This window comes from Porites lutea, chromosome 12 (assembly GCF_958299795.1).
Source record: "Porites lutea chromosome 12, jaPorLute2.1, whole genome shotgun sequence".
NCBI classification, from domain to species: Eukaryota; Metazoa; Cnidaria; class Anthozoa; order Scleractinia; family Poritidae; genus Porites; species Porites lutea.
Window position 1 is genome coordinate 9,948,918 of NC_133212.1, and position 25,132 is coordinate 9,974,049.

The following is a 25,132-nucleotide window of genomic DNA, read 5'->3' on the forward strand; positions in this document are numbered from 1 at the left end:
TTAGGTGGTTAGCGGCATAAAATAAATTAATTTTAAGTGTTGGTGTCTTCAATTTATGCCTGTTAATGTCATAAGAATTGTGCGGGGAACAGCCCAGAGAAAGTGTTTAATAATAAGATGCCAAAAGTTTATTTCATCAACCTTAACACTGGATTACGAATCTTTTCTGAATATTTGAATCAGAATTATCTTTGAACTGAACAAAAAACAACATGCCGTCTTGATTGTCTTCAGTGTTCGTCTTATTAAATTGGTTTTAGCTCAATCGACTCTCCCTTGCCTTGTAGAAACAACTAACCGTCAGGGTTCCATATAAAACTAGCTTTGCTAAAGAAGATGAAAATTAGCTTTACTAAAGAAGATGTGTCCTATACAAATATTGATTTTCAATAAATATAAATGTTAAACAGCAACCCTTCGTTTATTGTCTGTTAAAATGAAGATGCTTTTCTATTTAAGCAAGCGCAAAGGCAAGTAAGTTACGTCACTGTTAAACTGAAACAAAAGTCTGTTCATAAAATATAAAATCTGACACGAAGAGTGTGTGACGCTTTTTTTTTGTCATTAAAAATTCCTCTTTTTATGCTCCTCGCTGGTTTTGTAATAACAAAAGGTTTGTTTCGTCCACCGTTATGTACTTACAACTTTATATTGATTGTAGCAGTTATTCAGTTTCTGTCATGTGATGTCATGTACAAAGAAACAGCTCTATTTATAGAAGGCAATTAAACTTGACAATGTCATTCCATCTCAGTCTTGAGAGTGTGTAGTTTGGAAGTGAAATTCAAAATGGCGTCAGAGCTCTGCACTGACACTTTAGGTCACTTGTCGTCACTGATTCAGTTTCACAGAACTTTTATGCTGGCGTATTGTATTTTATTGTTGCTATTTTCTGTGGTGGCAGTTCTTGGAAATGTTCTTGTTATTCACGCCTTGTGGAAAGTATCATCTATTCCGTCCAATATAAAGAAGCTGTTCTTGAGTCTCGCTTTCTCGGATCTTGCGGTGGGAATGTTGCCACAGCTTATGCTGGGTGTGAACATCGCAGTGATGTTATCTCAGACGTCGAATGGTGACAGAAACTTGGCCTCGTTTTGCCCAGTAATCGTTACTGCCTGCTATTTTTTCATTTTTCTTCTCTGCAGCGCATCTTTTCTAACCATTGCAGCTATTGCAGTTGACAGACTTCTCGCTATTTTGTTACATCTGCGATATCGCGAACTCGTCACATCAAAACGTGTCAATATGGCGTTGATTATGGTATGGTTAACAAGTGGTTTTGCTGCCTCTATATCCATTTTACTCACCGTAGGCAACATGGTCATCGCAACTGTTCAGTTTATTTTGCTTCTGTTGACAACTGTGGCATATGTCCGTATCTTTAACGCTGTGAAATACCATCACAATCAAATACAAAGTCAACTTCAGCTGCAAAGCGTCCAAGTGGTTGATCTCCTTCGACAGAAAAAGTCCGCCATGAATGCTTTGGTTGTTTATGTAGTTTTCCTTGTTTGTTATCTTCCAATTTTCGTCGTTGCAATATTATTGTTAACTTATGGGGAAGGAATTTCCATGCTAGTAGCCAATTATATCGCGATATTTTTTGTGTTCCTTAATTCTTCTTTAAATCCTCTCGTTTACTATTCGCGATATCGAGAAATTCGTATCATTATGAGAAACACAATAAAAAAGTAACTTACCATGTCGATACATAAACGAGAAAAGATCGTAGCGAATGATTTCAATCATTGGCTTTGGTATAATTTTTACACTGGCAAACAAGTGTTCTTATTTATTAACTGTATTGCAGAGAATCATCGCGCCGAAGCAAGCTATGAGGTGTGTGTGCGTGATAAAAGAGATACATATTACAAATATATTACAAATCTGAATTAAAGCAACCAAGTTACCCGTATTTATCTGTTTTTGCCTCAAATTTTGCATTTAAACAGATTTTGATATATGTATTTTTTATTTTATACCATTTCCTTGTGGGCAATATTCTTGATCTTGCGCTAATAAAATAAATATCGTAAACTTTAAAATCGTAGTATTAAACTGTATTCGAACTGCAGATGATCGCAGATCGCTCGAAACATTTCTTGCTTTTGGAGCTTGGTTTGTCTGCTATTTTCCAGACCAGCTGGGAACTTTTAAATTAAAAATAGTGATTCACTACGCCCCATTGACTAAATCATTTTCTAGCATGTTTTGCAATTATGATTTATTTAACCGTTCAGTAGTTGTTTTAAAAGAAACGGCAAAGTAGTGAGATTTTGTTTTTTAAAGTTTTATCGCTTAAATTCAGCAAGAGATTCCCTGCATTTTAATTGCTAAAGGAGAAAACGTCCCTTTCAACGTAAACTGGTGTCCGTTAGTGTTAAGAAAAAACAAGTAAACAAACGAAAACAGAAGAAACATGTACATTGCAAATTTGCATTAATAATGACATTGGAACTAAGTCTGTTCTTGTTAAAATCACAAGTATAACTTGAGTTTAAAACTGTACGACACGAAGTTCATCCTGATTGGACATCGCCTAATTAAGCTGCCTAAATACAGGATATTTTATTGATACAGTAACTGGTTTGTAAAAAAGTATATGTCAAAAAAATGTGAACCGCTCACGGTTTTACTTCTGTATTTATTTTGGTATGCAACACAGAAATAATGCGTCTTAGGTTAAAATGATGCTTCAGAAATGGTGCGATTTAGAACAGAAATGGTGCGATTCGTGAATAAATATCACGTTGCTGAGAGCGAACCAGTATTTTCAAAATGGTTTCCATGAAAATACTAAACGGTTATTATTGGCCCTATATCCCTGTTCAAGGCAAATGGGTTGTACTGTGCCTTTTTATGTCTGCTTTTAAGCGGTCTTTTTGGAATACGAAAGAAGAGGAAATCTTGTTAGTGCCGTGAGAGATTTAAAAAATTATATATTGGGTTATGTGTATTCTAATGGAAACTTTGAGTTGCTTTTGTGTTATTAGCGTGGGAAGGGTAATATTGTATGTGCTGTTACCCTTAAGTTTTTGCTTGTTAAGTGTGTGATATAATTGTCGTTTCCTGTTACGTTATTTTGCTTAACCTCCTACCGCTGGCACACCGGTTTCTTGACTTTGTTATTGTTACATGGCGAAAAGAGCTATATTATTAACTGTCGCTCAATATTAGTAATTTGCGTTGGGGTTAAGGCTTTGAAAGAATGGCGCACTTCCACCTTGAAGCTCATTTTGTTCGGAAACAACCAGATATGAAAGAATAAATCAGGTTTTCCCTCTGTACTACTTGCAACCTCTACAGTCTTAACTGAAGCTGATGGACACTAGACAGCTGGGCCAATAGTATGGACCATAAAAGCGTTCAACTGGTGTTGTTTTTCTGGATCTCAAGCAGGTGTTTGACAGAATCGACCTTACATGATAAATATTAATTTCAAAATTATTTCACGATGGAATACATAGGAAAGGTTACAAATGGTTACCCTGAGAACGGACCTCTGGAGTCAGGATAACAAATGGCTCAAGCCTCTTTTTGGCGGACGATTCTTACAGGGGCCTGCCCAAACTGTGTAACCACGCATTTGCCACAGTTGCAAATGTATACGAAATAGATCGAGAAACCGATAAGTTAGCTCTATTGTGAAATATAGTGAAACCTCTACAGAAGTAACCGGCCAACTCTCAACAACAGCCGTCTGACTACAATGACCATTGCATTTACTGTCCGGACGGATGGTCCGTAAACAGTAGAATCCCTCTCTACAGACACCCGTATTACGGACAATTCCGCTTCTCCCAACATACGGACACCGGACAACACGGACATTTTTCGTGGTCATTTGCATATCTCCCAAGATGTCGTCAACCGCCGTCTACTGACGCTGTATATCTGCATACTGTCTATGACTGAATATCTTACCAGTGAAAACCCGAGTAACCAAAACGGTGTATGACCCTTCAGAGCACGGGCGTAGCTGGGGGGCGGGGAGCCTGGCTTGCCCGTGAACCCCCCCCCCCCCCCCCCCTTGTGGATTCTTTGTACATTACATGTTACTTTGGCGGAGTGTGAAAGGTCATTTAGCACGTTAAAAGAGAGTATTTTTTTTATGCGTGGAACTTAATTCATCTATGTTGTTGCAGTTATGTTGTAGGCTTGTCCGTCCCCCACGCTCGCTGCTAATCCGAAAAGAAAAGTCACTTTTGGTAACACACGGCGTGGATGTCGACTTGCCAATCGGATAAGTACTTTGGGTGTGACACAGTGTGACCCTCCCCCCCCCCCCCCCTGTGAAAAATCCTAGCTACGCCCCTGTAGTGGTTCTCTCCAGAATACAGGCCACCTGGCTGAGTCGCAAACTAACACCGTCATTACGTAGTTAAGTCGCATGTTCCACTGTCGTGTTGTAAGAACGGCATTGATCAACATTTAGGATGAATTCGATCGCTGCATTTGCATGTGACCGTCTCATTTGCCAGTTGAAGTTTTCTTTTATTGTTTTTCACCGTCACTGCGCAAGCACGACGTGAAAGACCAAATTTAAGTTCACTTGGGAACGTAAACGGCAGGTTGATAAATTTTGCTGAATCTTTCTGAGCTAGGAAACAGTCAACTCGTTGACGCTTCGGTCGTCAACTCTGTTGCATCTCACCTCTTCATGATCTGCAAAATCTGGCGATTAAGCTTATACTTCATCCGACTCATAAACAGGCCTTTGCTGGGCCGGAGAGTACTAGGGTGGAACTTCATCTATGAGTCCCAGGTCACACAGCATCTCGTAGAAAAGTACCTTAAAGTAGAGTCATGTCGGGAAAGGTACTTGCTCTGTGCCAGCGCACCGGTCCCAGATAAGATGTGAGCCAGTGGCCTTACCACACATTTTGCACAACGTCTCGTGGTGCGAACACTGACTTGCATTTAATCGAGTTGCTAATAGTTGTTCCTACAGCTCAAACATTCCGGTGATTGTGTGTGTTGGAGAGGACTTCCACTCTCTGTCAGCCACCAAAAGCATGCACTACCGCTCACTTTCTCGTCCTGTAGCGTAGCTGTAACGAGACTTCCTTGCCATCGCTGATTTCTAACTTCTTCTTCTAGCCTCTCTACTTGACAATTTCGCAGTTCCGTCTTGACCGTACGGAAATCGATCTCCCGTATATCTACTATAATTTATATTGATAACCTCAAGATTTTCGCTGCACCTGAGAGTAAACTTAATCGGGTCATGAACATGGTGGAAACGACTGTGGAAGATGTGGAGCTACAGTGGAACCCCAAGAAGTCTGCAGTGGCTCATATGAGAAGGGGAGTGCATGTGAGTGATAACTCGGGGATGATATTGGATGGCATGGCCAGGATAGGTCAGTAACCTGAAAACTGATGGGTTTTGACAGTTTGTATCCCTTGGTAGCACTGATCTTCCAGACTATTGGTTGTAAGCACTCAGTAAACAGTCTCGGGTATAGCGCATCTCATTGGGGCAACCCTTTACTGAATCTTATCGGTTCGGAGCTTTCCCTCCCTTTCCTTGTGACAACCATCACCCACCTGTTCCAACTCCTACAAAGTTTGGCAATAACCCTACACAACCAGACCGGAAACTTGTGCAACAACATTATCCCATTTAACCAGCCATGATCCACTGAATCATACGCTTTCTTAACATCAATCCATGCCATTTAAGGATTTTGAGACAACCTTCGCATTTTTGTTGAATTCGCTCACCAACCACTACTTTGGTCAATTTCTGGTCAGGCTCGTTTTTCCTAATGACGACCGGAGCTTATTATTTTTGCTTTTGCTGTTTGAAACAATGACTACTCAAGCCTGTAAGCAAAGTTTGACCCCTTCGGAACCTTTCAACGTTTAAAATTTTCCATTTTTTTTTTTTTCGGCAAATCAGCCGCAGTTTTCTCATGTTTGTTTGTCTTCTTTGTGAGAGGTGACCCATAAGAGGGATTCAAACCCGCGGTCCTAAAACCCGAAACCCATCGCTTATACCACTACACCAGAGTGGTTTCGACTGCAAGTTATGTTTTCGTTTTACATATTTATAGTGACAAACCTAACAGTAAATGAAGGCTAACTATTTCGAGTCAGTGCTTAGCCCTAATCACTATTGCCAGTTCTTAACCCTAATCACTATTTTCATTGCTTAACCCTAGTCACTCTTAATGTTTTTCGTGAAGTTTTAAAATGACATAACCTAAGAGCTTAGAAATAAAGATATTACGTATTCAACGTTAAGTCCGGTTTCCATATGATCCCTACGATCGCTGAGAAAAAAAAGGTTCAGCAATCGCAGCGATCATAGCGATCATATGGAAGCCACTCTCCAGCGATCGCAGCAATAACGATCGCTGTGATAGCGATCATATGGAAACACAATGCAAAACAAGTAACAATTGCCTGTACACAGTAGCGCAAAATGGCGCCTAGTCGTTGTTGTTGTTGTTTTTTATTAACCGCAAAAATAAATGTCTTACTAATTTGCCCGTTTTTTTTGTTTCTGTCTCGTTCAATTGTTAGTTGTTGCTACAGTTTGCACCCCTGCTCTGAACAGCTGTATTAGGATTGCGTTTTAAAGTCAGTAATAGCGAAGTATTTTAAAATATTAATCTTCCGCTCTGCTCTTTTATTCTTGTAAAGCCAATTTCAAACATCATTCTTCAAGTAATTAATACAAACTGTTTGCCGGCAGCGACAAAATAATTCTTTCATTCGTCCAATTAAAGCTGCTTAATAAATATGTTAATATTTATTTTAGTGAAGATTGTCTTTAGGAAAGGCCACCTGCATTATCAGGGAAGCCAATCGAATCTGGCCCAACCGTACTTTAAACCTCTTAGTAGAATTTCTCTATGGCTTCCAAGTTTTGCACTCGAACGTTAAAAATTCTATCAGATCTTGTCCAGTTTCACTCAGCTTTTATGCTTGCTGGTTAATGTATTTTTAACCTGGTATTTTCTGTTGTGGCTGTTCTTGGAAATCTTTTAATTATTCACGCCTTATGGAAATCTTCGTCGGTACCGGCCACAGTGAAGAAGTTGTTCCTGAGTCTCGCTCTCTCGGATCTTGCGGTAGGAATGTTGCCGCAACTGATGTGGGGCATTGTTATGGCAGTGATGTTGTCGAAGACATCGAATGGTGACAGTAACATTGCCTCGTTTTGTCCAGGAATTGTCACTACCTGCTATTTCTTCACTTTTTCCCTCTGTTGCGCATCTTTTCTTACCATTGCAGCTATTGCAGTTGACAGACTTCTCGCTATTTTGTTGCACCTACGATATCGCGAACTCGTAACATCAAAACGCGTAAATGTGGCGTTGATTATGCTTTGGTTAACAAGTGGTGTCGCAGCCTCAGTATCCATTTTTTTCACCGTAGCCAACATGATCATCGCAACTTTTCAAGTCATTTTACTTCTATTAACAACCGTGGCGTATATTCGTATTTATGAAGTTGTGAGATATCATCGCATTCAAATACAAAGTCACTTAGGCTGCAAAACTTTGATGTAGAGGATTTACGTCGTCAAAAGAAATCCGCTTGGAATGCTTTGATCGTTTATGTAACATTTCTGTTTTGTTATCTTCCCTTTTTTGTCTCTGTATTAATTGTGCTCATTTATGGTGATGGGATGTCGCCATTGATAGCTAATTATGCCACGTTGCTTGTTATTTTCTTGAATTTATCTTTGAACCCTTTAGTTTACGGTTGGCGTTATCGCGGAGAAATTCGCAATATTGTAAGAAGTAGTTTGAAAAAAGTAATTCACTTGAGGGAAGATAGGGCATAGACGACCAGTCGTTTTGCTATTGCATTATCGCCCCATGTATGGGAATCCCGAGTCCGGAATCTGGGAAAACTTTTTGCTTGTGGAATCCGGAACTCAGCAATGTTTTGCTGTGAAATCTGAAATACAGGACAAGAAATACGGAATCCCACTAACCATTGCAATCAGGAATCCAAGTTCCACTGACAGAAAGTCTGGAATTTGGATTCGGAATCCGGGATCCACGACATAGAATCAAGAATCTAAAACTGTCTTGTATTCTCTTACATGAGACGAGCCTTAAATTAATACGGCCACAGAAAACCTAACTTTTCTTTAGTTGAAGTACGATTTAGGAGCTTAGCGAGACATGACAAGAAAAGGCTTTAACAGCTTTGTATAGTTCGTATAATATATAACCTTCTTGGCGTCCAAATCTAATCTACGATGCCATGGTTTGGAAAATAAAGGAAAACGAATGCTACCGACAAAATTAAGTGAATAAATATCTATGGGAGAGAAGAACAAGAGTTAAAACAAAATAAAACAAACTGCGAATTGTAAAGAAGAATTGCTTTATCTTGCTGTTTCATTACAGACAATAACATAGCAGAAAAAGTGGATAATGTCTAGATAAAAATAGATGAATTTAAACTCAGCTATGAGGAGTATAATTTTTACTCCCATTGTGATGGACTACCAATCTTCATACGAGTTCGCCCTCAGCTTCTAAGACACGGAAGGGAAGTGTCCCGACCAATTCTTGAAAACCATTTCTTTTTACGTTTATGTCCTGGATTTTGGAGACCGAGGATCGAGTATTTTTGCGGTAGGGAAAAATACCTTCTTCAGATTAGAGTGGAAAAGGACATTACTTTTATCCCACATTGTGTCAGCTAGCAGTTTATAGTGCAAAGAGTCCAAAGGTAAAATCTGAAAATGCTAAAAAAATAAATGGGATCGCGTAATCACGTCTTTTACCAAAACGCATAAAACGCGAATCAAAAGCTAAATAAAAGTGTTTTTTTCGCTTGTCTTCATGCAATTAGCTCATAGCGCAAATAGGAAGTGGTAAGTGAGTTTCCAATGTTCATTAGTGTCTATTGCGGAACAAAATGGCTTAAGATTGATAAAGACGCTAAAGTTTAACTGAATTTTAACGGTAGGTGCACGCTGTGATTTTTGCGTGAAGCCAATGTTTCATAAAGCCACCCAGATATGCAACGTATTCTTTACCTTTTTTTTTTACTTTTACTTCAATATATATAGTTTTTCTAATGAGAATAGAGCATTTTAGTATCGTCAGCAAACAAATAACAAATTAAACTTATCAAGAGCCATAATCTATGGCTCTTGAACTTATTTGAAATAGAACACATGTCATTGACATAGAGAAAAAGTAACGGTGCCAATACAAAACCGTCAGAAGCCTCACAGATAGCGGTTGTTCTTCCAGAAGGCATTTGCTAACTACTGTCACTTGTGTTCTCCCCCTTAAACGGAATTCAAGCCATTCTTGTTGTTTCCTCCCGAAACGATAAATACCCAACAAAAAAAGGCCTCTATGTGCATATTTTATTGGATTGCCTTAATTATTTCAAGGATCGTGTGTTCCTTTAAATGAGCTTGCCAAAAACCATATTGATGTACACTTGAGATACGCGGCCAAGGTTAATAGACTTATTGAAGGTATTTGCGGCGACATCTCGTATAAAATTGCTTGGTTGGAGTATTAAAAGGCCGTGTGATTTATCATTGAAGGTAAAAAAATGATGTCGTGGGTGATTGGTTTCTGTTACGACATTCAGCAGGGAAGTGCCGATTTCTACGTTTTGGCAGCTGTAGTGCCAAGTTAAGGCATATACTAGAAAAACTCTGATTCATAGATATTTGCAATCTGTGAAATACTACTATAATTGCTGTTTAGCTGTTTTAAAGTAGTTTAAAATAAATCAACATCAAATAAATCAAAAGACTTTGTGCTCCACCATTGAAAGCTTGATTTTCTTCGCGAAGACAACCCGTTATTGTGCTCTCCAAATCACCAAGGTTAGTCGCCTGTTTCCAAAGGATAGAGCAGGCTGGATCCTAGGATCCAATAATAATAATGCGCAAAGAGGGATACGCACGAAATGTTGAATAAGTATAGCAGCGGTGCTGCATAAACGTTTTGACCTTGAATGTGAATGAATATATTCGTGAAGAAGAATTTAATATAGCAACACTGTTGAATAAAAAATTTGACCTTGAATGTAAATAAATATAATGTTATTGTGTTTTAAGGTAAAAGTACAATTATAACATGCCCGCGGGTAGCTAAGCTAATCTAGGCGGGTCACGTTTACAAGAAATAAATACAACTAATACAACTAAAAGTAACAAGAGAACTAAAGAAACTAAAATTGACAGCAATGACTAGAAACTACTCATAAACTAACGGTATTACTAATCATAAATGACAATACTTTCACTTTGTCTCCCATCAGTCAACGAAGAAAAAAAAATGATCTAAACTAGCCTAGCAACAAATACACATGCGAGAACGCGGAGCGCTCGCTGAAGCAAATGTGAATGAATATATTCGTTACTGAGAAATGTTTCGTTGAATGTGAATTCGTGTACATGTTGTATGACAACGTAGTTGTTGAACGTAAATGAATATATTCGTGAACAAGAATGAAATCATTAAATGTGAATGAATATGGAATTTGTGAATTTTGCACAATTTCGCTAACCGTCCTAATATAATTTGCCTTTTATTATTTCGGCTGTCTGCTTCAACTGTCAGTTATTCCTACAATGTGTACCCCTGTTCTAAACAGCTGTATTAGGATTGCGTTTTAAAGTCAGCAAAAGCGAAGTATTTTGAAATATTAATCTTCCGCTCCGCCTTTTTATTCTTGTAAAGCCAATTTCAAACATCATTCTTCAAGCAATTAATTGAAACTGTTTCCCGGCAACGACACAAAATAATTCTTTCATTCGTCCAATTAAAGCTGCTTAATAAATATGTTAATATTTATTTTCGTCAAGATTTTCTTTAGAAAAGGCCACCTGCATTATCAGGGAAGCCAATCAGATTTGGCCCAATGGTACTTTAAACCTCTTACTAGAATTTCGCTATGGCTTCCAAGTTTTGCACTCGAACGTTAAAAATTCTATCAGATCTTGTCCAGTTTCACTCAGCTTTTATGCTTGCTTGTTACTGTATTTTTAACCTGATATTTTCTGTTGTGGCTGTTCTTGGAAATCTTTTAGTTATTCACGCCTTATGGAAATCTTCATCGATACCGGCCACAGTGAAGAAGTTGTTCCTGAGTCTCGCTCTCTCGGATTTTGCGGTAGGAATGTTGCCGCAACTGATGTGGGGCATTATTATCGCAGTGATGTTATCGAAGACATCGAATGGTGACAGTAACTTTGCCTCGTTCTGTCCAGTTATTGTAACTACCTGCTATTTCTTTACTTTTTCCCTCTGTTCTGCATCTTTTTTCACCATTGCAGCTATTGCCGTTGACAGACTTCTCGCTATTTCGTTGCATCTGCGATATCACGAACTCGTTACATCAAAACGTATCAATATGGTGTTGATTATGCTTTGGTTTACAAGTGGTGTCACAGCCTCGATATCCATTTTATTCCCCGTAGCCAACAAGATCATCGTAACTTTTCAAGTCATTTTACTTCTATTAACAACCGTGGCGTATATTCGTATTTATAAAGTTGTGAGATATCATCGCTTTCAAATACAAAGTCAAATTCAGCTGCAAAACTTTGAAGTAGAGGATTTACGTCGTCAAAAGAAATCCGCTTGGAATGCTTTGATCGTTTATGTAACATTTCTGTTTTGTTATCTTCCATTTTTTGTCTCTGTATTAATTGTGCTCATTTATGGCGAAGGGATGTCGCCATTGATAGCTAATTATGCCACGTTGCTTGTTATTTTCTTGAATTCATCTTTTAACCCTTTTGTTTACTGTTGGCGTTATCGAGAAATTCGCAACATTGTAAGAAGTAGTTTGAAAAAAGTAATTCACGTGAAGGAAGATAGGGCATAGACAACCAGTCGTTTCGCCATTGCATTATCGCCCCATGTAAGGGAATCCCGATTCCAGAATCTGGGAAAACTTTTGTTAGTGGAATCCGGAATTCAGCAATGTTTTGCTGTGAAATCTGGAATCCTGGGCTATGAGGAGTATGATTTTTACTCCCATTGTGATGGACTACCAATCTTCATAGGATTTCGGCGTTAGCTTTTAAGATACGGAATGGAGGAACCTATCTTTTGGAAGTGTCCTGAGATTTGTTGGTACTTCATTCCATAGAATTGCACCAGTTCTTTAAGACCATTTCTTTTTAAGTTTGTCTTTGATTTTGGAGACCGAGGATCGAGTATTTTAGCATTTTTTTCGCGGTAGGGAAAAATACCTTCTTCAGATTGGAGTGGAAAAGGACATTACTTTTATCCCACATTGTCTGAGCTAGCAGTTTATAGTGCAAAGAGCCCAAAGGTAAAATCTGAAAATGCTAAAAAAATAATGGGATTGCGTAATCACGTCTTTTACTAAAATGCATAAAACGAGAATCAAAGGCTAAATAAAAGGTTATTTTTTTCGCTTGTCTTCATGCAATTAGCTCATAGCGCAAATGGGGAGTGGTAAGTGAGTTTCCGGTGTTTATTAGTATCTAGTGCGGAACAAAATGGCCTGAGTTTGATAAAGATGCTAAAGTTTAACTGAATTTTAACGGTAGGTACTCGATGTGATTTTTGCATGAAGCTAATATTTCATAAAGCCACCCAGATATGTAACGTATTCTTTACCTTTTTTTTAACTTTTACTTCAATATATATATTTTTTTCTAATGAGAATAGAGCATTTTAGTATCGCCAGCAAACAGATAACAATTTAACTTGACTTAACTATTTAACTATGGCTCTTGAACTTATTTGAAATAGAACACATGTCATTGACATAGGGAAAAAGTAACGATGCTAATACAAAACCGTCAGAAGCCTCACAGATAGCGGTTGTTCTTCCAGAAGGCATTTGCTAAACTACTGTCACTTGTGTTCTCCCCCTTAAACGGAATTCAAGCCATTTTTGTTGTTATCTCCCGAAAACATTAAATACCAACAAAAAAGGCCTCTATGTGCATATTTGGATTTCCTTAATTATTTCAAGGATCGTGTGTTCTGTTAAGTGACCTTGTCAAAAGCCATATTGATACAACCTAAGGTGTTTCGATACAGTTTTCGCAGACCGTACCGATGTTTTTTTTTTAATCGCCTTACAAGAGATTTTATCCCTGTCCGATCGCCACAAAATTTTCACCTGTTTATCACTATGAAAAAAATAAACAAAAAAAATGAAAATCGATGAAATCCGAAGTTCGCGCGATCTAGACCTGCTACTGAAAATCCGACATCAGGAACTTGTGTGTGTGGTGTTTAGCAATTAACCTCCGTGAAAAGTAAAAACTTCTGTATGTTTGAATTCAAGTAAAACGTAAATATATTTCAAACCTTATATTTTCAATAGCCGTGATAAATAGGTTATTTGCACGATGGCGTCATTTTACTACCACGACCATAATCCTTTCCGTTTTTCCTTTCATATTTAAATTTTGTAATCCCAGTGAGGTTTGAATAACAAAAGCCCTAATTTGCACAAGAAAGCAAAACCCTGAAGGATTCTGGTCGTAGTAGGAAAATGATGTCATCGTGCAAATGGCCTATTGTTTAACAAAAAGGTCTAAGTAACTCAAATTAATCTTAAGTAGCGTCAGATGGCTGCTTAATATCATATTTCGATATTTGGAAATTTTGGTGTATTTCCTTTTTGCGATCCTGAAAACTAATCGTTTTCTCACCACCTGTATAAAGGCAATTCATTCTAAATTTTGACTTCAATTCATAGTCAATCACTAGTGAAAATTTTGTGGCGATCAGGCAAGGATAAAATCTCTTTTAAGGCGATTGAAAAACATCGGGTGTGGTCTCCGAGAAACTGTATCGAAACGCCTTAATATACGCGGCCAAGGTCAATAGACTTATGGAAGGTATTTGCGGCGACATCGCTTATAAAATTGCTTGGTTGGAGTATTAAAAAGCCGTGTAATTTATTATTGAAGTACTTGAAGGTAAAAAAAAATGATGCCGCGGATGATTGGTTTTTGTCACGACATTCAGGGAAGTGAATTTCCGGGTTTTGGCAGCTGTAGTGCCAATACTAGAAAAGTTCCGATTCATAGATATTTGCATTGTGTGAAACTCTAGTATTGCTGTCTGGCTGTTTTAAAGTATAAGTAGCCACCAGCGTTTCGGGAATATTATTATCCGATTATTACCGTCAACTTGAGTCCCTGATATTCCAAATTGCTGACGTATTCAGTGATGAAAGCCGAAGATGAAGGTACTTCGCCTTTGTTTCTTCTGTCGTGGCCGGCCTGCAAATTTGACGCACGTAGTTAGTCTGTAGATAGATCCTCAAATTGGACTCCGCAAAAAAAAAAAAAATTCCCATCCGCTAATAGCCCCCTTCTTGTTAAAATAATTAAATAGCGTGCACTTAATTCATTTTTTCACTCACAGTCTTGTCGTCAATGAAAGCGACTAAGTAGACATAAGTATCCTCTCCTTACGAAATAGGGAGGTCAGGGCAGTGAACACTAATATAAAAAATCTAAAACCAATCTTTTAATGAGAGATTAAAACTTTGAGAAAATTCACGGCGTTTTCTAAATTGACAGAAGAGCTCAGCAATATAGCAGCTACTGTCCTTGCCATTTTTGACCCCAGGGCTCTTCTTCTTTTGTGCGTGATTATGGACGAGAAAGGCGCGAGCTCTGGGGTCGAGGATGTTGTACTCGCGCGTTATCTTAAATTCAGCCAGAGCCCTCTATCCAATGGCGGTGGCCAAAGGGATCTCAGCTGCTGAGCGGAGAATTTGCTAAACTTCTTCAATGCGTAAAGTGCCCACAAAAGGTAGTGGTATTTTTCCCTGTCTTTCTCAATGAAGAGAAGGTTGCAGTTGTTGGATGTACATTGCCTTCGTAGTGACTATCATAAACCAGATTGGCGCAGTTCTTTAGATCCCTCCATGGTGGCCAGTACACTGATTTCATAAATACCGCGTTTTCGTTTGTGCAACACGACAGATTTTTATCACAGGTAACTCAGGCTCTGTGATAGTACCACAGTACGGTTCCAGTAAAATTAAAGTGTTTTTATGGGGTAAAAATATCATCCTAAAATTTCTAGGAAATACTAAATAAAGGTCGATAAAACTTGCTCTGCAGTTAATTGTTGTTGTCCTTATTGCTCCAACGAAGTTTCGTGATAATTTGCAGTAATTTGTTTAAATTCACTCTATCTACAATAATAATATACAAGGTAGGAAACACGAGGTGCCATTTTCGCCGACATGCTCTCATTCAACACAACTTTTTCCACGAAATTCGAACTCCAACGGAAAATAAACATGCCAGGATCGTAGAAATAGGATAGCAGCAGGTATAGAAACCAATGAAGCTTTCCCAGATAGAGAAACGAATCCCACAGACTTTGACAAACTCGAAGAATATAATCCAAACAGACCGAGAATACGCTCGCCGAAGCAGCCGGGCCAGATCAACACGCGGCCAAGAAAATGAGGCCTGGGCACTGTACAAAAAAATTCCATCCCAGGGGACCTGGGGTGACCTTTCTAGGGACCGATACATTATTTGCCCAAAGCCACCCTCCCCTGCTGGAAAAATACTTGATAGAAGGCAATTGTACTGTGGTACTATCACAGAGCCTGGGTTACCTGTGATTTTTATAAACTAACCCATGTATAAATAGGAATGAAGATTAGCAAACAATAGACCTATTCGGCTAATTAAATGTTGTACTCAATTCAAACCCTTTGGGGATAAAACGTTTTGTTTCTGGAATTTCCATGTCATTTAAATGTGAATGCAACATTTTAATGGAAATACAGTACACAAAGAATCTTAACCCCGGGAGATTTAAATTGGGTACAACATTGAGTTTAGCCGAATAGATCTATACTGGACCCCTGGCCTCAGTTGTGCAAATGATTGATAATGATTTTTACTGGGTATATTTTATTCAGTAAATAACGCAACTTCTCTCTTCAACTCTCATCCACTAAATAGTGATTTCATGTTTCTAGATGCGACTACGAGAACGTCGACTCTGAAGCCGCCAACAAAGTGATAGAAGTCCTGCGGAAAGCAGTTGAGGATAGCTCTCTAGTCAATAAGACATTGACAGGCGGAAGTGGCAAAGAACAGAAGTCATATCAAGTCAAGTCAACAGATGATTTCTCTTACACAGATCCCATTGATGGAAGTCTGACAAGCAAACAGGTAGTGTTTGCAGAAATTATTTCTTAGCCAATCAGAAGCGGAGAATTCAAATGCTTCTTTAACCTGTTCGGAAAAAGAAAGGCTGTGTCATCAATATACCAGATGGTTTATCATGTGGACATGAAAAATACCAAATGTAAAAAAAATCATCACAGTTACATACGCAGCTTATTCACTTGCGAAAAGAAGGCCTGAAAATATTCAGGCTTACCGGAATTCGAAGCCTGACCTCAACGATACCGGTGCAACGCTCTTACCAATTAAGCTAACAAACCAAATGGGAGCTGGTTGTTAAATTGGTTCGTAAAGACACGACATGCCCGGGTTCGATTCTGGGTGGTGACTATCTTTCTTTTCTAAAAGAAAAGAATTAAGAGCTGATCGATGCTTATATTGGCCTGGAAAATACTCCTGCCGGGTATGAACAGGTGTTCATACTCTTACATACGCAAACCCATCCGGTATGTGACGATCCACCTTCAAGATCGGCGAAGCGCAGCCTCCCTACGTCTCAGAAACCGCGCCAAAATCACCGATCTTATTATGTGTAAAGCGAAGTCCCATCCCATACGGTTTTAGTGCCGGTGGAGCACCACTGGTAATCAAGCCTTTAGTCATGATGGATGTAACATATTCCCTGGATTAAGTTACAATAACGCAAATAATAGGTTTTTGAATAATCTTAGAAAGAACAACTCTGAAGCCCAAGTTGAATGTACGTTAAAAAGTATGGAAAGGGTCACCTGTTATTTATGAGGTTAGGATACGAAAGGTCCGGGTTCCGGGCCCAGGTTCGAACCTGGGTTGCGATTTTCTTTCTTTATAATAGAAACGCTTTCAGTAATAGGCCAAGTGTCTTAAAAATGACAGCGACCGTTTACAAAAGGGACACTCTGCGTCGGCGCAAGAGCTAGTTGGCATAGTGTTGATATAGCCTAAGTTGTTAGGTGTTCTCGCTAATGTCCGTTGTCCGTTGATTAGAGAAGTTTCGAGGAAGGTTTCGACAATATTTTTTTGTAAATTTATTTTTGTTGCTTTAGGGAATCCGTGTAATCTTCACTGACGGATCGCGCCTGATTTTTCGGCTGAGTGGCACGGGGAGCACCAATGCAACAATCCGAGTTTACGTTGAAAGCTATGAGCCAGATGAATCAAAACATATGCAGGAGGCTAAGGTATGTAGTGGTTTGAATGTTGTTGATGTCACTATCAAGATTTAACCTGATGAGATGAAAAGTTCGAAATTCATATATTGTTAGTATTACAGTCGAACATGCATATGTCACCCCCTCTCGTAAGTAACCAACTCTCATGAACGACTGCCTACCCAAAACACCAAAACTTCCTCAGTCAAAGACTTACAGTTGGAATCTCTAGTAAACGACCACACCACCTGTAGGCGACCGCGACCACTTTTTTGGCCTGAAAGTTTGATGATTTTCCATTGCTTTTAACCTCTTGTAGGCGACCACTTGGCACCTTCTGTGACCTCTATGTTCGCTACTACTTAGAATATACGAAGAACTTTAGTGACAACATGGAAGTTCTCATGGTGTAACTTAAGATTGCATGCAATAAATTTTCTTCCATAAAGTAGATGTGCCCGGACCTATTCTCGGAAGAGGCCCCCCCGTTTCTCGTAAACGACCACCTCCCGTAAGCGACCGCTAAGTCTTTGCATTTTGGGTGGTCGCTTGAAGGAGTTTCGATTGTAGTATTATCGTAAGTACTGGCAATATTATTCCAATTCAAGCACTACTCTTTGAATGGATCCTTCTTTTTACTCCGAACGACCTCATCTAATGCTCCATGTACTTACAGCGTTGTAAGTAGTATCACAGGAAATTATTCTCACTAGTTCTCATGGCATATTTTAGATTTCATTCACAGACTCGAAAGTTAGAACTACCCTTTTGCAGCAAAGCAAACGGTCTCATAGAAGGACTCTGCTTAGACTATAAGCCATGTTGTCCCGTTTTTAAACAAAAGGCTACAAGGGAGTCTAACTGAAACCGGTTTAAAACAACCAATGGACCTAAAAAGTGGATTATTTTATTTAGAAAATGATCTTTGTAATTTGTACTATGCATATTGCTCTCCCCTGTTTATTAAGATTGGGCAAATTGGAAATGGCTTAGAACGCGGTTTCTGTTAAACATGTGGCTAAACTCTGTACGTCCAATTTTGTAATGCAGGCTGCCCAGAATCCACACCGTGCAATACAGTAAAAAACCCGCAACTAAGAACCTAAAAATTAAGAACCTGCTAGCCTAAAATTGATCATTTATACCCCCTATAAACAAGAACCTATTTAGCCTAAGAAATTTAAAACAGGTTCTTATTTTCTAAAATCATACTAGTACATTACAGCTGCATTGCGAGAATCATATTTGAAGCAAAAAAAGCAGATTGCCATTGTTGTAAAAATGTTTTTTAAAGAAAAATGAGTGCAGTGGGGGTGGGGGTGGGGGTGTTGTGGGGCTGAAGAAAATAAAAGTATAGGCCAATGACCAACTTGTTTGCAGCTGTGTTTTAATTGTTTTTTCTCCAGGATTAAGAACCCATTTTAAGAACCTAAATAGCCTAAAATTCTGTTTACTACCATTTATATAAGAACCTGTTTAGACTAACTCCTAAAAATGTAGGTTCTCAGTTGCGGGTTTTTACTATAATCTCAGTACCCTCTCCCCTCCCACACTACCCCCAGACTAACAAGTGAAGCGCTTATTGATTTTATCGTTAACTGCCGTTAGCTTTTTCGTATGTTCTTATGCTGTTCTTCAGTATCAGTTCTGGCAAAAAACGATTGGCAACGACAAAACAAAGGAAAGGAAAACAGTTTGTGTGGTATTCGAACATAAGCGCAGCATGGCCGCTATGTCGTGTAACCGCGATGTGTGTCTTTGCAACATTTCTTATAGTCCTTGTGAAGTATCTTTTATTTGTTTTATTTATTTATTGTTGGTTTCTTTATTTTCTGCAGGATGTATTAAAACCTCTGCTCGACATAGCACTAGACATCTCACAGCTGCAAAAGTTAACAGGACGCGACGCGCCGACAGTCATCACATAACACATGCTCTTCTTCCCAATATGAAAAATGGATCAAACAGAAGTACATGATTTGTTTTAATTTTTTTTTTTATTATTATTATTATTTTTTTTATCTTAATGTTTCAATTGTAAGGTGCACCCACGGGGTACCGGGATAAATTAATGTTTCAGGTTTTTGTTTTTGTTTTTTACGCAAATATTTTCTTTATTTATATATACCTATTTGCTAACTTAGGCCCTGTTTACATGTATATGGACAAAACCTGTCCCAGCCTAGTCATCTTTAGCGAGCGTTGATATGAGAAAATGTGACCCCTTGGACCAGCCAACAGCTGACAAAAGTGCTATCAAATGCTTTGATTGCCCTTACTTGACCGAAATGGCCCGGCTGGAAAGCCAGAGTGTAGTTAGAGTAGAGGAAATATCTAAAAAACGAACTACGAAACAATACATTCAAAACCTCTGAAGGGTTCACCCTCGGGAAAGGTGACAGACTACTTTATATAGAGCTGCTAAAAAGAGGTTTGATTGTACTAAGATCTGGTCCAGACGAATTCGACATTTTTTGAACCTGGGTACCGTATTTTTTTCTACCCAGATTCGTGCGGACGGAGCTTTAAGAGTAGTCTGGAGAGTGGTTTCAAAACGATGCTATTTCGGTGAGTTGAATCAATTTCGTGCGGTAAAAAACAAACATTTACGACTCCAAAAATATCCGGATTCGTGTGAACCGGGCCTAAAGCACACGGTAGAGACGGTAGACTGCCAGCAGTCCCTCGGGATTATCGCGCGGGTGTGCATGTTAAATGCGACTGAACAAGGCAAACGCGCGAGGGAGAAGACTGAAAGGATAGATAGGTCCGTTTATTTCTTTTGTCTCTGTACCAGTTCTCTTCTAGATTGGTTGCTGTTTCGAGTCCTGCTTAGCCTCAACCCTACAGACTGAACGTGCACTGCTTCAGTCTAGGCACGTCACACGGTTGCCCTAAAAACACCCTTTAGCCAAATACAGTCAAACCTGCTTTAACGGTCACCTCTCTACAACCGCCACATTTTCGGCGGGCAGTCCATACATTGCCTTTTTGTTTAAACCTCTCTTCAACGTCCACTTTCTTCTGTCGCCAAGGTGACTGTGGTTGAGAGGTTCAACTGACGTCACGATAAAATCCTCCTGGCCCCAGTTGTTCAAAAGCTAGATAGCGCTATCCATCGGATAAATGACTGTCCTGCGGATAAGTATTACGGAAACCAATTGCACTATCCACTGGATAGAGATTTAACCGGTGGATAGCGCTATCCACCTTTTGAACAACTCGGGTTGGTCATACTGGACATATTTGTAGAAGATAATGTAAGTTCTTTCTATTTAAGGTTTAGCTCCAAGAAACGCCATAACGATTAAAAAATAATTTTGAAAAATTTCTGGTGATTATCTCTTTGATATTTGGAGAGAAGGGCCCAATCTATATAGGCTTAACACGTTAAAATCAAAATTAATAATAATCATCAGAGTTGTCAAAACTTGACGTCGATTACAATATTACGAAAAACAAACAAACAAAAATAAGAAATTGTGGTTGGAATGTAAATTATTCCTGTATTTCAGTTTTCTAGTGGCGTGGAGGGGGGGGGGGGGGGGGGGGGCGGGTGGGGTATTTCCATAACGAATAAAGCGATGATGACAGGTAGGCTATGTGTGTGGCTAATGTGCGTTCCACTTATCGTCAAACTCCGGACCCTGGCTCCAGATTCGTGATACAAAAACAATTAAAAAGTAGCGCGGATATTTTTCTTTAATTCACAAAGTGTGTCCCGCTTACGATGAAACGTTGGGTATTTCCGGACCAAACAAGCTACGTTTCGTAATACAAAAACGAGTAAAAACTAGCGCGGAAAAAAATCCAACGACGTTTCATTGTCATTGTACGTGGCCGTTTTTCAATTTTGAAGGGTCTGGTCGAGCAAATGTCAGAAATAGTGAGATAGCCAAAGTCACGCAAGTCTATTCGAGCAAAACTATTCCGACTGGGCATTAAGAGAAGATGTAATTACCGTAAAGAGAAACTAGTGCGGTGGTTTCCTGCTGTGCAAGCACCAAATGATGTATTACCCACGTCAAAAAACAAAAGCGAACCAGCTATAGTATCTGCGGAACTAGAGTAACACCCATTAGAGTGAATACTTCCTCAACCTCCGGCACAGACAGTAGACATAGGCGATTCTGAGTGACAAGTTCCGCTGCATTAAAGGCTATGATTTACACATATCATCCTCCACTCTACTATAATATACATTTAAAGATAACTTTGATTAGGTACTTCTGTAGATAGTAACTATATAACATCGGCCCAGGGGAGGTTTTGTGTCCAGCGGTTTTAGTGGCGCTTATTCGAGGTGGGCGCTAATTCGAGGTTGGGCGCTTATTCGAATAAATACGGTTTTTCGAGCTTGGGCTACCTGTGGTAAAGGTAACATAGAGAAATCAAAAATGCGTCAAGTTGTCGCTTACAAGAGATTTTATGGAAAATAATTAAAAGCTTTGCCCAAAAAGTGTTCGCGGTCGCTTACGAGAGGTGTTTGTTTATGAGAGGTTTTATTTATGGAGCTTTGACCGGAAACTTCTGTTGTCTCCTATGGGGGTTGGCCGCTTACAAGAGGTACTTCCTCAAACAGCCCAAGTTCACGAGTGTTAATTGTTGTTACGTGACAATGAATTATGCGTTTTTGTATTGGTACCTTAGGGCCTGTTTACATTGACGTGGGGGACTCCAAGAAGGTGGGGTAACCCTCTTAGGTGGGGTAACCCCCCTGTCCATACAATCTCTCATTTTAATGTGATCACGTTTACATGTTAGGTGGGGTAACCCGCCTCATGTTACCTCACCTACCTGGGGTCCCCCCACCTTCATGTAAACAGGCCCTTAGTGTTCGCTATTTGGGGGTCAAAAAAGAAATGAAAGCTTCAGAGTTCAATAGCTAGTTTCCATGTGTCATTAATTGTGTTTAGATAGCAAGTGAGGCCGTTCTTAATGCGACTTAAACTCGCTGGAATCGCTCTGAAACGGAAGCGGAACTTCTAACCCATGATCCCTCGCGTATAAAACCACAGTCGTCTCCCTGCTTTGGTGTCGGTGGTCATGACAGCTCGACTATCATTGAAAAATATTGGTGATGAAAAAAATACTATTCACTGGCATACAAGGTCAGTCTTGCAGGAGTAAAGAACGTCAAGATTTAAAACTGAGTTCGAAGGAATTTTTTAGGTAAGTCATTTGAAGCTGAACAAGTTCGGCCACGCGTGTAGTATTAAAGAATCAGCTCTCGTCTAAATGACTCTATACTCTTTGAACGAACTGATGTTTTTAAAACAGTTATCCACAATCACATCAAACGATAGGACAATGATTTGGATGTTACCGTGTTTTACCGTGCTTAGCAGTTCTGAGTTGATCGTTGACTGAGATAGAATATGTAAATAAATAAGTCCTCGTCATTTTTTTGAGATATATTCAGTGAAATGCCCAACGCGTTCATGCCCTTTGGCTGCAGATAACATTGAAAGTGCGTCGAGACTAACCTTGTGGTAATGGAAGTATACATTGATTAACTGATTGAGCGCATTCGTTAGATTGCTTTTACGAACGAAGTCGGTTCAAGCAGGGAAATTTTTGTAAGTGACATGAAGCGAAGATAGAGGGTCAAGAATGCAAATTTGTGCAATTCAGCCAGCGAGGCGTTTCGATACTGTAAAGGTAAAGGAAAAATAGAACGAGTGGTTTTCGCGAGATAAGCAAAATTGCCGGTACCTTCTCATATCGAGTGCCACAAGAAACAAAACTGATACCAAACTAAAAACAAATCGGACTCAAAACCCTTAGCCACAAGGTGAAATACAGTTGCAACAAGGTGGACGAGGTAAAGTTGTTTTCTTAAAAATACTAATAATAAGTAAATAAATGTAAGAAATGTCTAGCTTTTTTGAGTGTAGAAATAACCCCGTTTGAATGGAATTACATGTAATTGAAAGCGAGCAATATATGAAAGATAAAGGGTGTTGCAAAAATCATGTTATATGCAATATGATCCAGAATTTGTGGTTTTTAGTGACGTGAGAGATTAAACATAATTATATACGCCGAAACCACGTCAGCAACAACTTCCACCACCACCGCAACAGCAAAAACATAACAGCAGCCCGCGAATGCAGCCGTGCGTTTTGCGAGAGAAACGATCGAAACGTCTCAAGTAGTGAGGAGCGATGAAAGACAACTTTATTCGCAGACTACACAACAGTTTCTGATTTTATGAACATACATGTAGTTGCAGTGTCCTAATTAAAAAGTATGAAATCAATATAGATGATAGAGAAGGAAATTAAAACACTAAGTAAAACACTTAATGGATTTTTAATTTCAGAGTAATTTCCACGAGTTTGGCGGCCATTAATTTTATACGTATTCTTATTGGTTGCCACGCAAGTTAAACAGAGATGTCTTGCCGAATTAACTTTTATGCCTAAAGCTTAAATAATTCAAAACATGGAAACTCCAGTTGTTGTAACTGAATCATGTAAAGCAAAAGAAAAAAAAGAATTTTGGTATACAATTATTAGAAATGATGCCGTGACAAAATTGTTTAAAAAATGCATGGCATAGGTCACGTGACATTCTGAAGCAAAGAGCCTGTGTTTACTTCCAAAAACCTTCTTTTTATTCCTCGTCTTCTTCTTCCAATTACTTTCGTAAATTGATATCAATTTTGCAGTTATGGTTGTGCGATTTCTCCTTTGATGATTTATCTGTCTGATTTTAATATTCGTTGATTTTTCAACCAGTACAAGTCTTAAAGCCATAACAATTAAACAGCTGCAATAACAAAGCAAATTTCGACAAATAATTGAAAAAAAGAACGGGAAGTTTGCAATCAATTGATATCATTATTTTTAATGTTCTTATGTATTGAAAAATACAAAAAAGGACACCTGGTGCTATCATTTCAAAGCAACTGATTTTCTGTCAATTTGTATGACCTCTTGTCAAATTGTTGTCACTCTTAAACAGACAAGAAATCAAATAAATCTGCCGTCTTTGACGGGAAGTTATTGAAATACAGAAAGCTTGCAATTGTTTGGTAGATAAATATTTCTTAAATACATTTCGATGGTTCAATATTTGTTTAAAGCCCTTTCTGCTCTTGACGATGAAATTTCACAGCCACCCAACAGAAAAGAAGGAAGACGATAACTGATCATAAAAGAGACAACGCGTCCATTTAAAAGCAACTGATCTTCACATCGTGGGCGAAAGCATAAAAGATTGCCGAGGAACTATCATCATGGAATGCGGGTATCAGTTACTTTTGCTTCTTTTTGTGACGAAAATCTTTTTTTCTATTATTATTGTCATTACAACTGCTTTTTCATTCCCTTGTTACGTGAGTCATCGGTATGAGAGCTCAGTTCCCATCTTTAACCCTGACCGTGCTCTAAAAATTCTACGTATGATTGGCACAGTTCTTTAATTCCGGCGGTAACGCAGGAACCGATCGCCGTTGACAAAAAAAAAATGAAGAATTAGTTATACATTCAATTTATCGAATACCTTCGTTTTTCTCTGTTGTTGCTTTCTAAACAGATTCTTTGCATTTCAAGAAACACTCTACTTCGCGGAAACACGCTTTCTCACACCCACAGGCACCAGGCTACTTTGCTTCATTCTGCAATATTATACAGCAAAATTGAGAGACTGCTGAAAGTCTACCAAAATCTGTCTAGCAGGCAGGAGCCGAGGGGATACAAGCAAACAGGAGGAGGAGCCCGGGGGGTGGGACTAGGAACAACTTGGTCGAATGAAACAACAACTAGTTTAATCGAAAGAAAATTAAAGTTTTGGTCCTGGCCTACTGATCTTACTAGTTAGACCAAACCGA

The 25,132-nt window shown here is 38.9% G+C and overlaps 4 protein-coding genes across 6 annotated transcripts in view; all 4 read left to right on the forward strand.

The window, feature by feature from the left end:
• Positions 1-21,920, forward strand: part of LOC140953512 (phosphoglucomutase-1-like) — a 35,838-nt gene extending 13,918 nt beyond the window's left edge. Inside the window, exons 10-13 of one of the 2 annotated variants that reach the window (XM_073402913.1) lie at positions 15,955-16,150; positions 17,191-17,325; positions 19,134-19,265; positions 21,795-21,920. In XM_073402913.1, the coding sequence (XP_073259014.1) occupies positions 15,955-16,150; positions 17,191-17,325; positions 19,134-19,223 (421 nt within the window). In that variant the 3' untranslated portion in view covers positions 19,224-19,265; positions 21,795-21,920. Of the gene's footprint in view, positions 1-15,954; positions 16,151-17,190; positions 17,326-19,133; positions 20,694-21,794 lie in introns of those variants that run through there. The other variant, XM_073402912.1, reaches the window with a different exon arrangement.
• Positions 580-1,909, forward strand: LOC140953513 (adenosine receptor A2a-like). The gene has a single exon (XM_073402914.1). It carries the CDS (start codon positions 790-792, stop codon positions 1,693-1,695), a length of 906 nt encoding a protein of 301 aa, XP_073259015.1. The 5' UTR covers positions 580-789; the 3' UTR covers positions 1,696-1,909.
• On the forward strand, positions 10,814-11,835 carry LOC140921747 (adenosine receptor A2a-like). Its single transcript, XM_073371754.1, has one exon. The coding sequence runs from the start codon at positions 10,900-10,902 to the stop codon at positions 11,833-11,835; it is 936 nt and encodes a 311-aa protein (XP_073227855.1). The 5' UTR covers positions 10,814-10,899.
• A 294-nt stretch (positions 21,921-22,214) lies between the features above and the next one.
• LOC140953515 (somatostatin receptor type 2-like) overlaps positions 22,215-25,132 on the forward strand; it is a 9,533-nt gene continuing 6,615 nt past the window's right edge. Inside the window, exon 1 of one of the 2 annotated variants that reach the window (XM_073402915.1) lies at positions 22,215-22,467. The gene's annotated coding sequence lies outside the window, so the exon portion shown is untranslated. Of the gene's footprint in view, positions 22,468-24,253; positions 24,550-25,132 lie in introns of those variants that run through there. The other variant, XM_073402916.1, reaches the window with a different exon arrangement.

Excerpts from the sequence above, each read along its gene's own strand:
- LOC140953513 (XM_073402914.1), top strand. The coding sequence starts at position 790 with ATGGCGTCAGAGCTCTGCACTGACACTTTAGGTCACTTGTCGTCACTG.
- LOC140921747 (XM_073371754.1), top strand. The coding sequence starts at position 10,900 with ATGGCTTCCAAGTTTTGCACTCGAACGTTAAAAATTCTATCAGATCTT.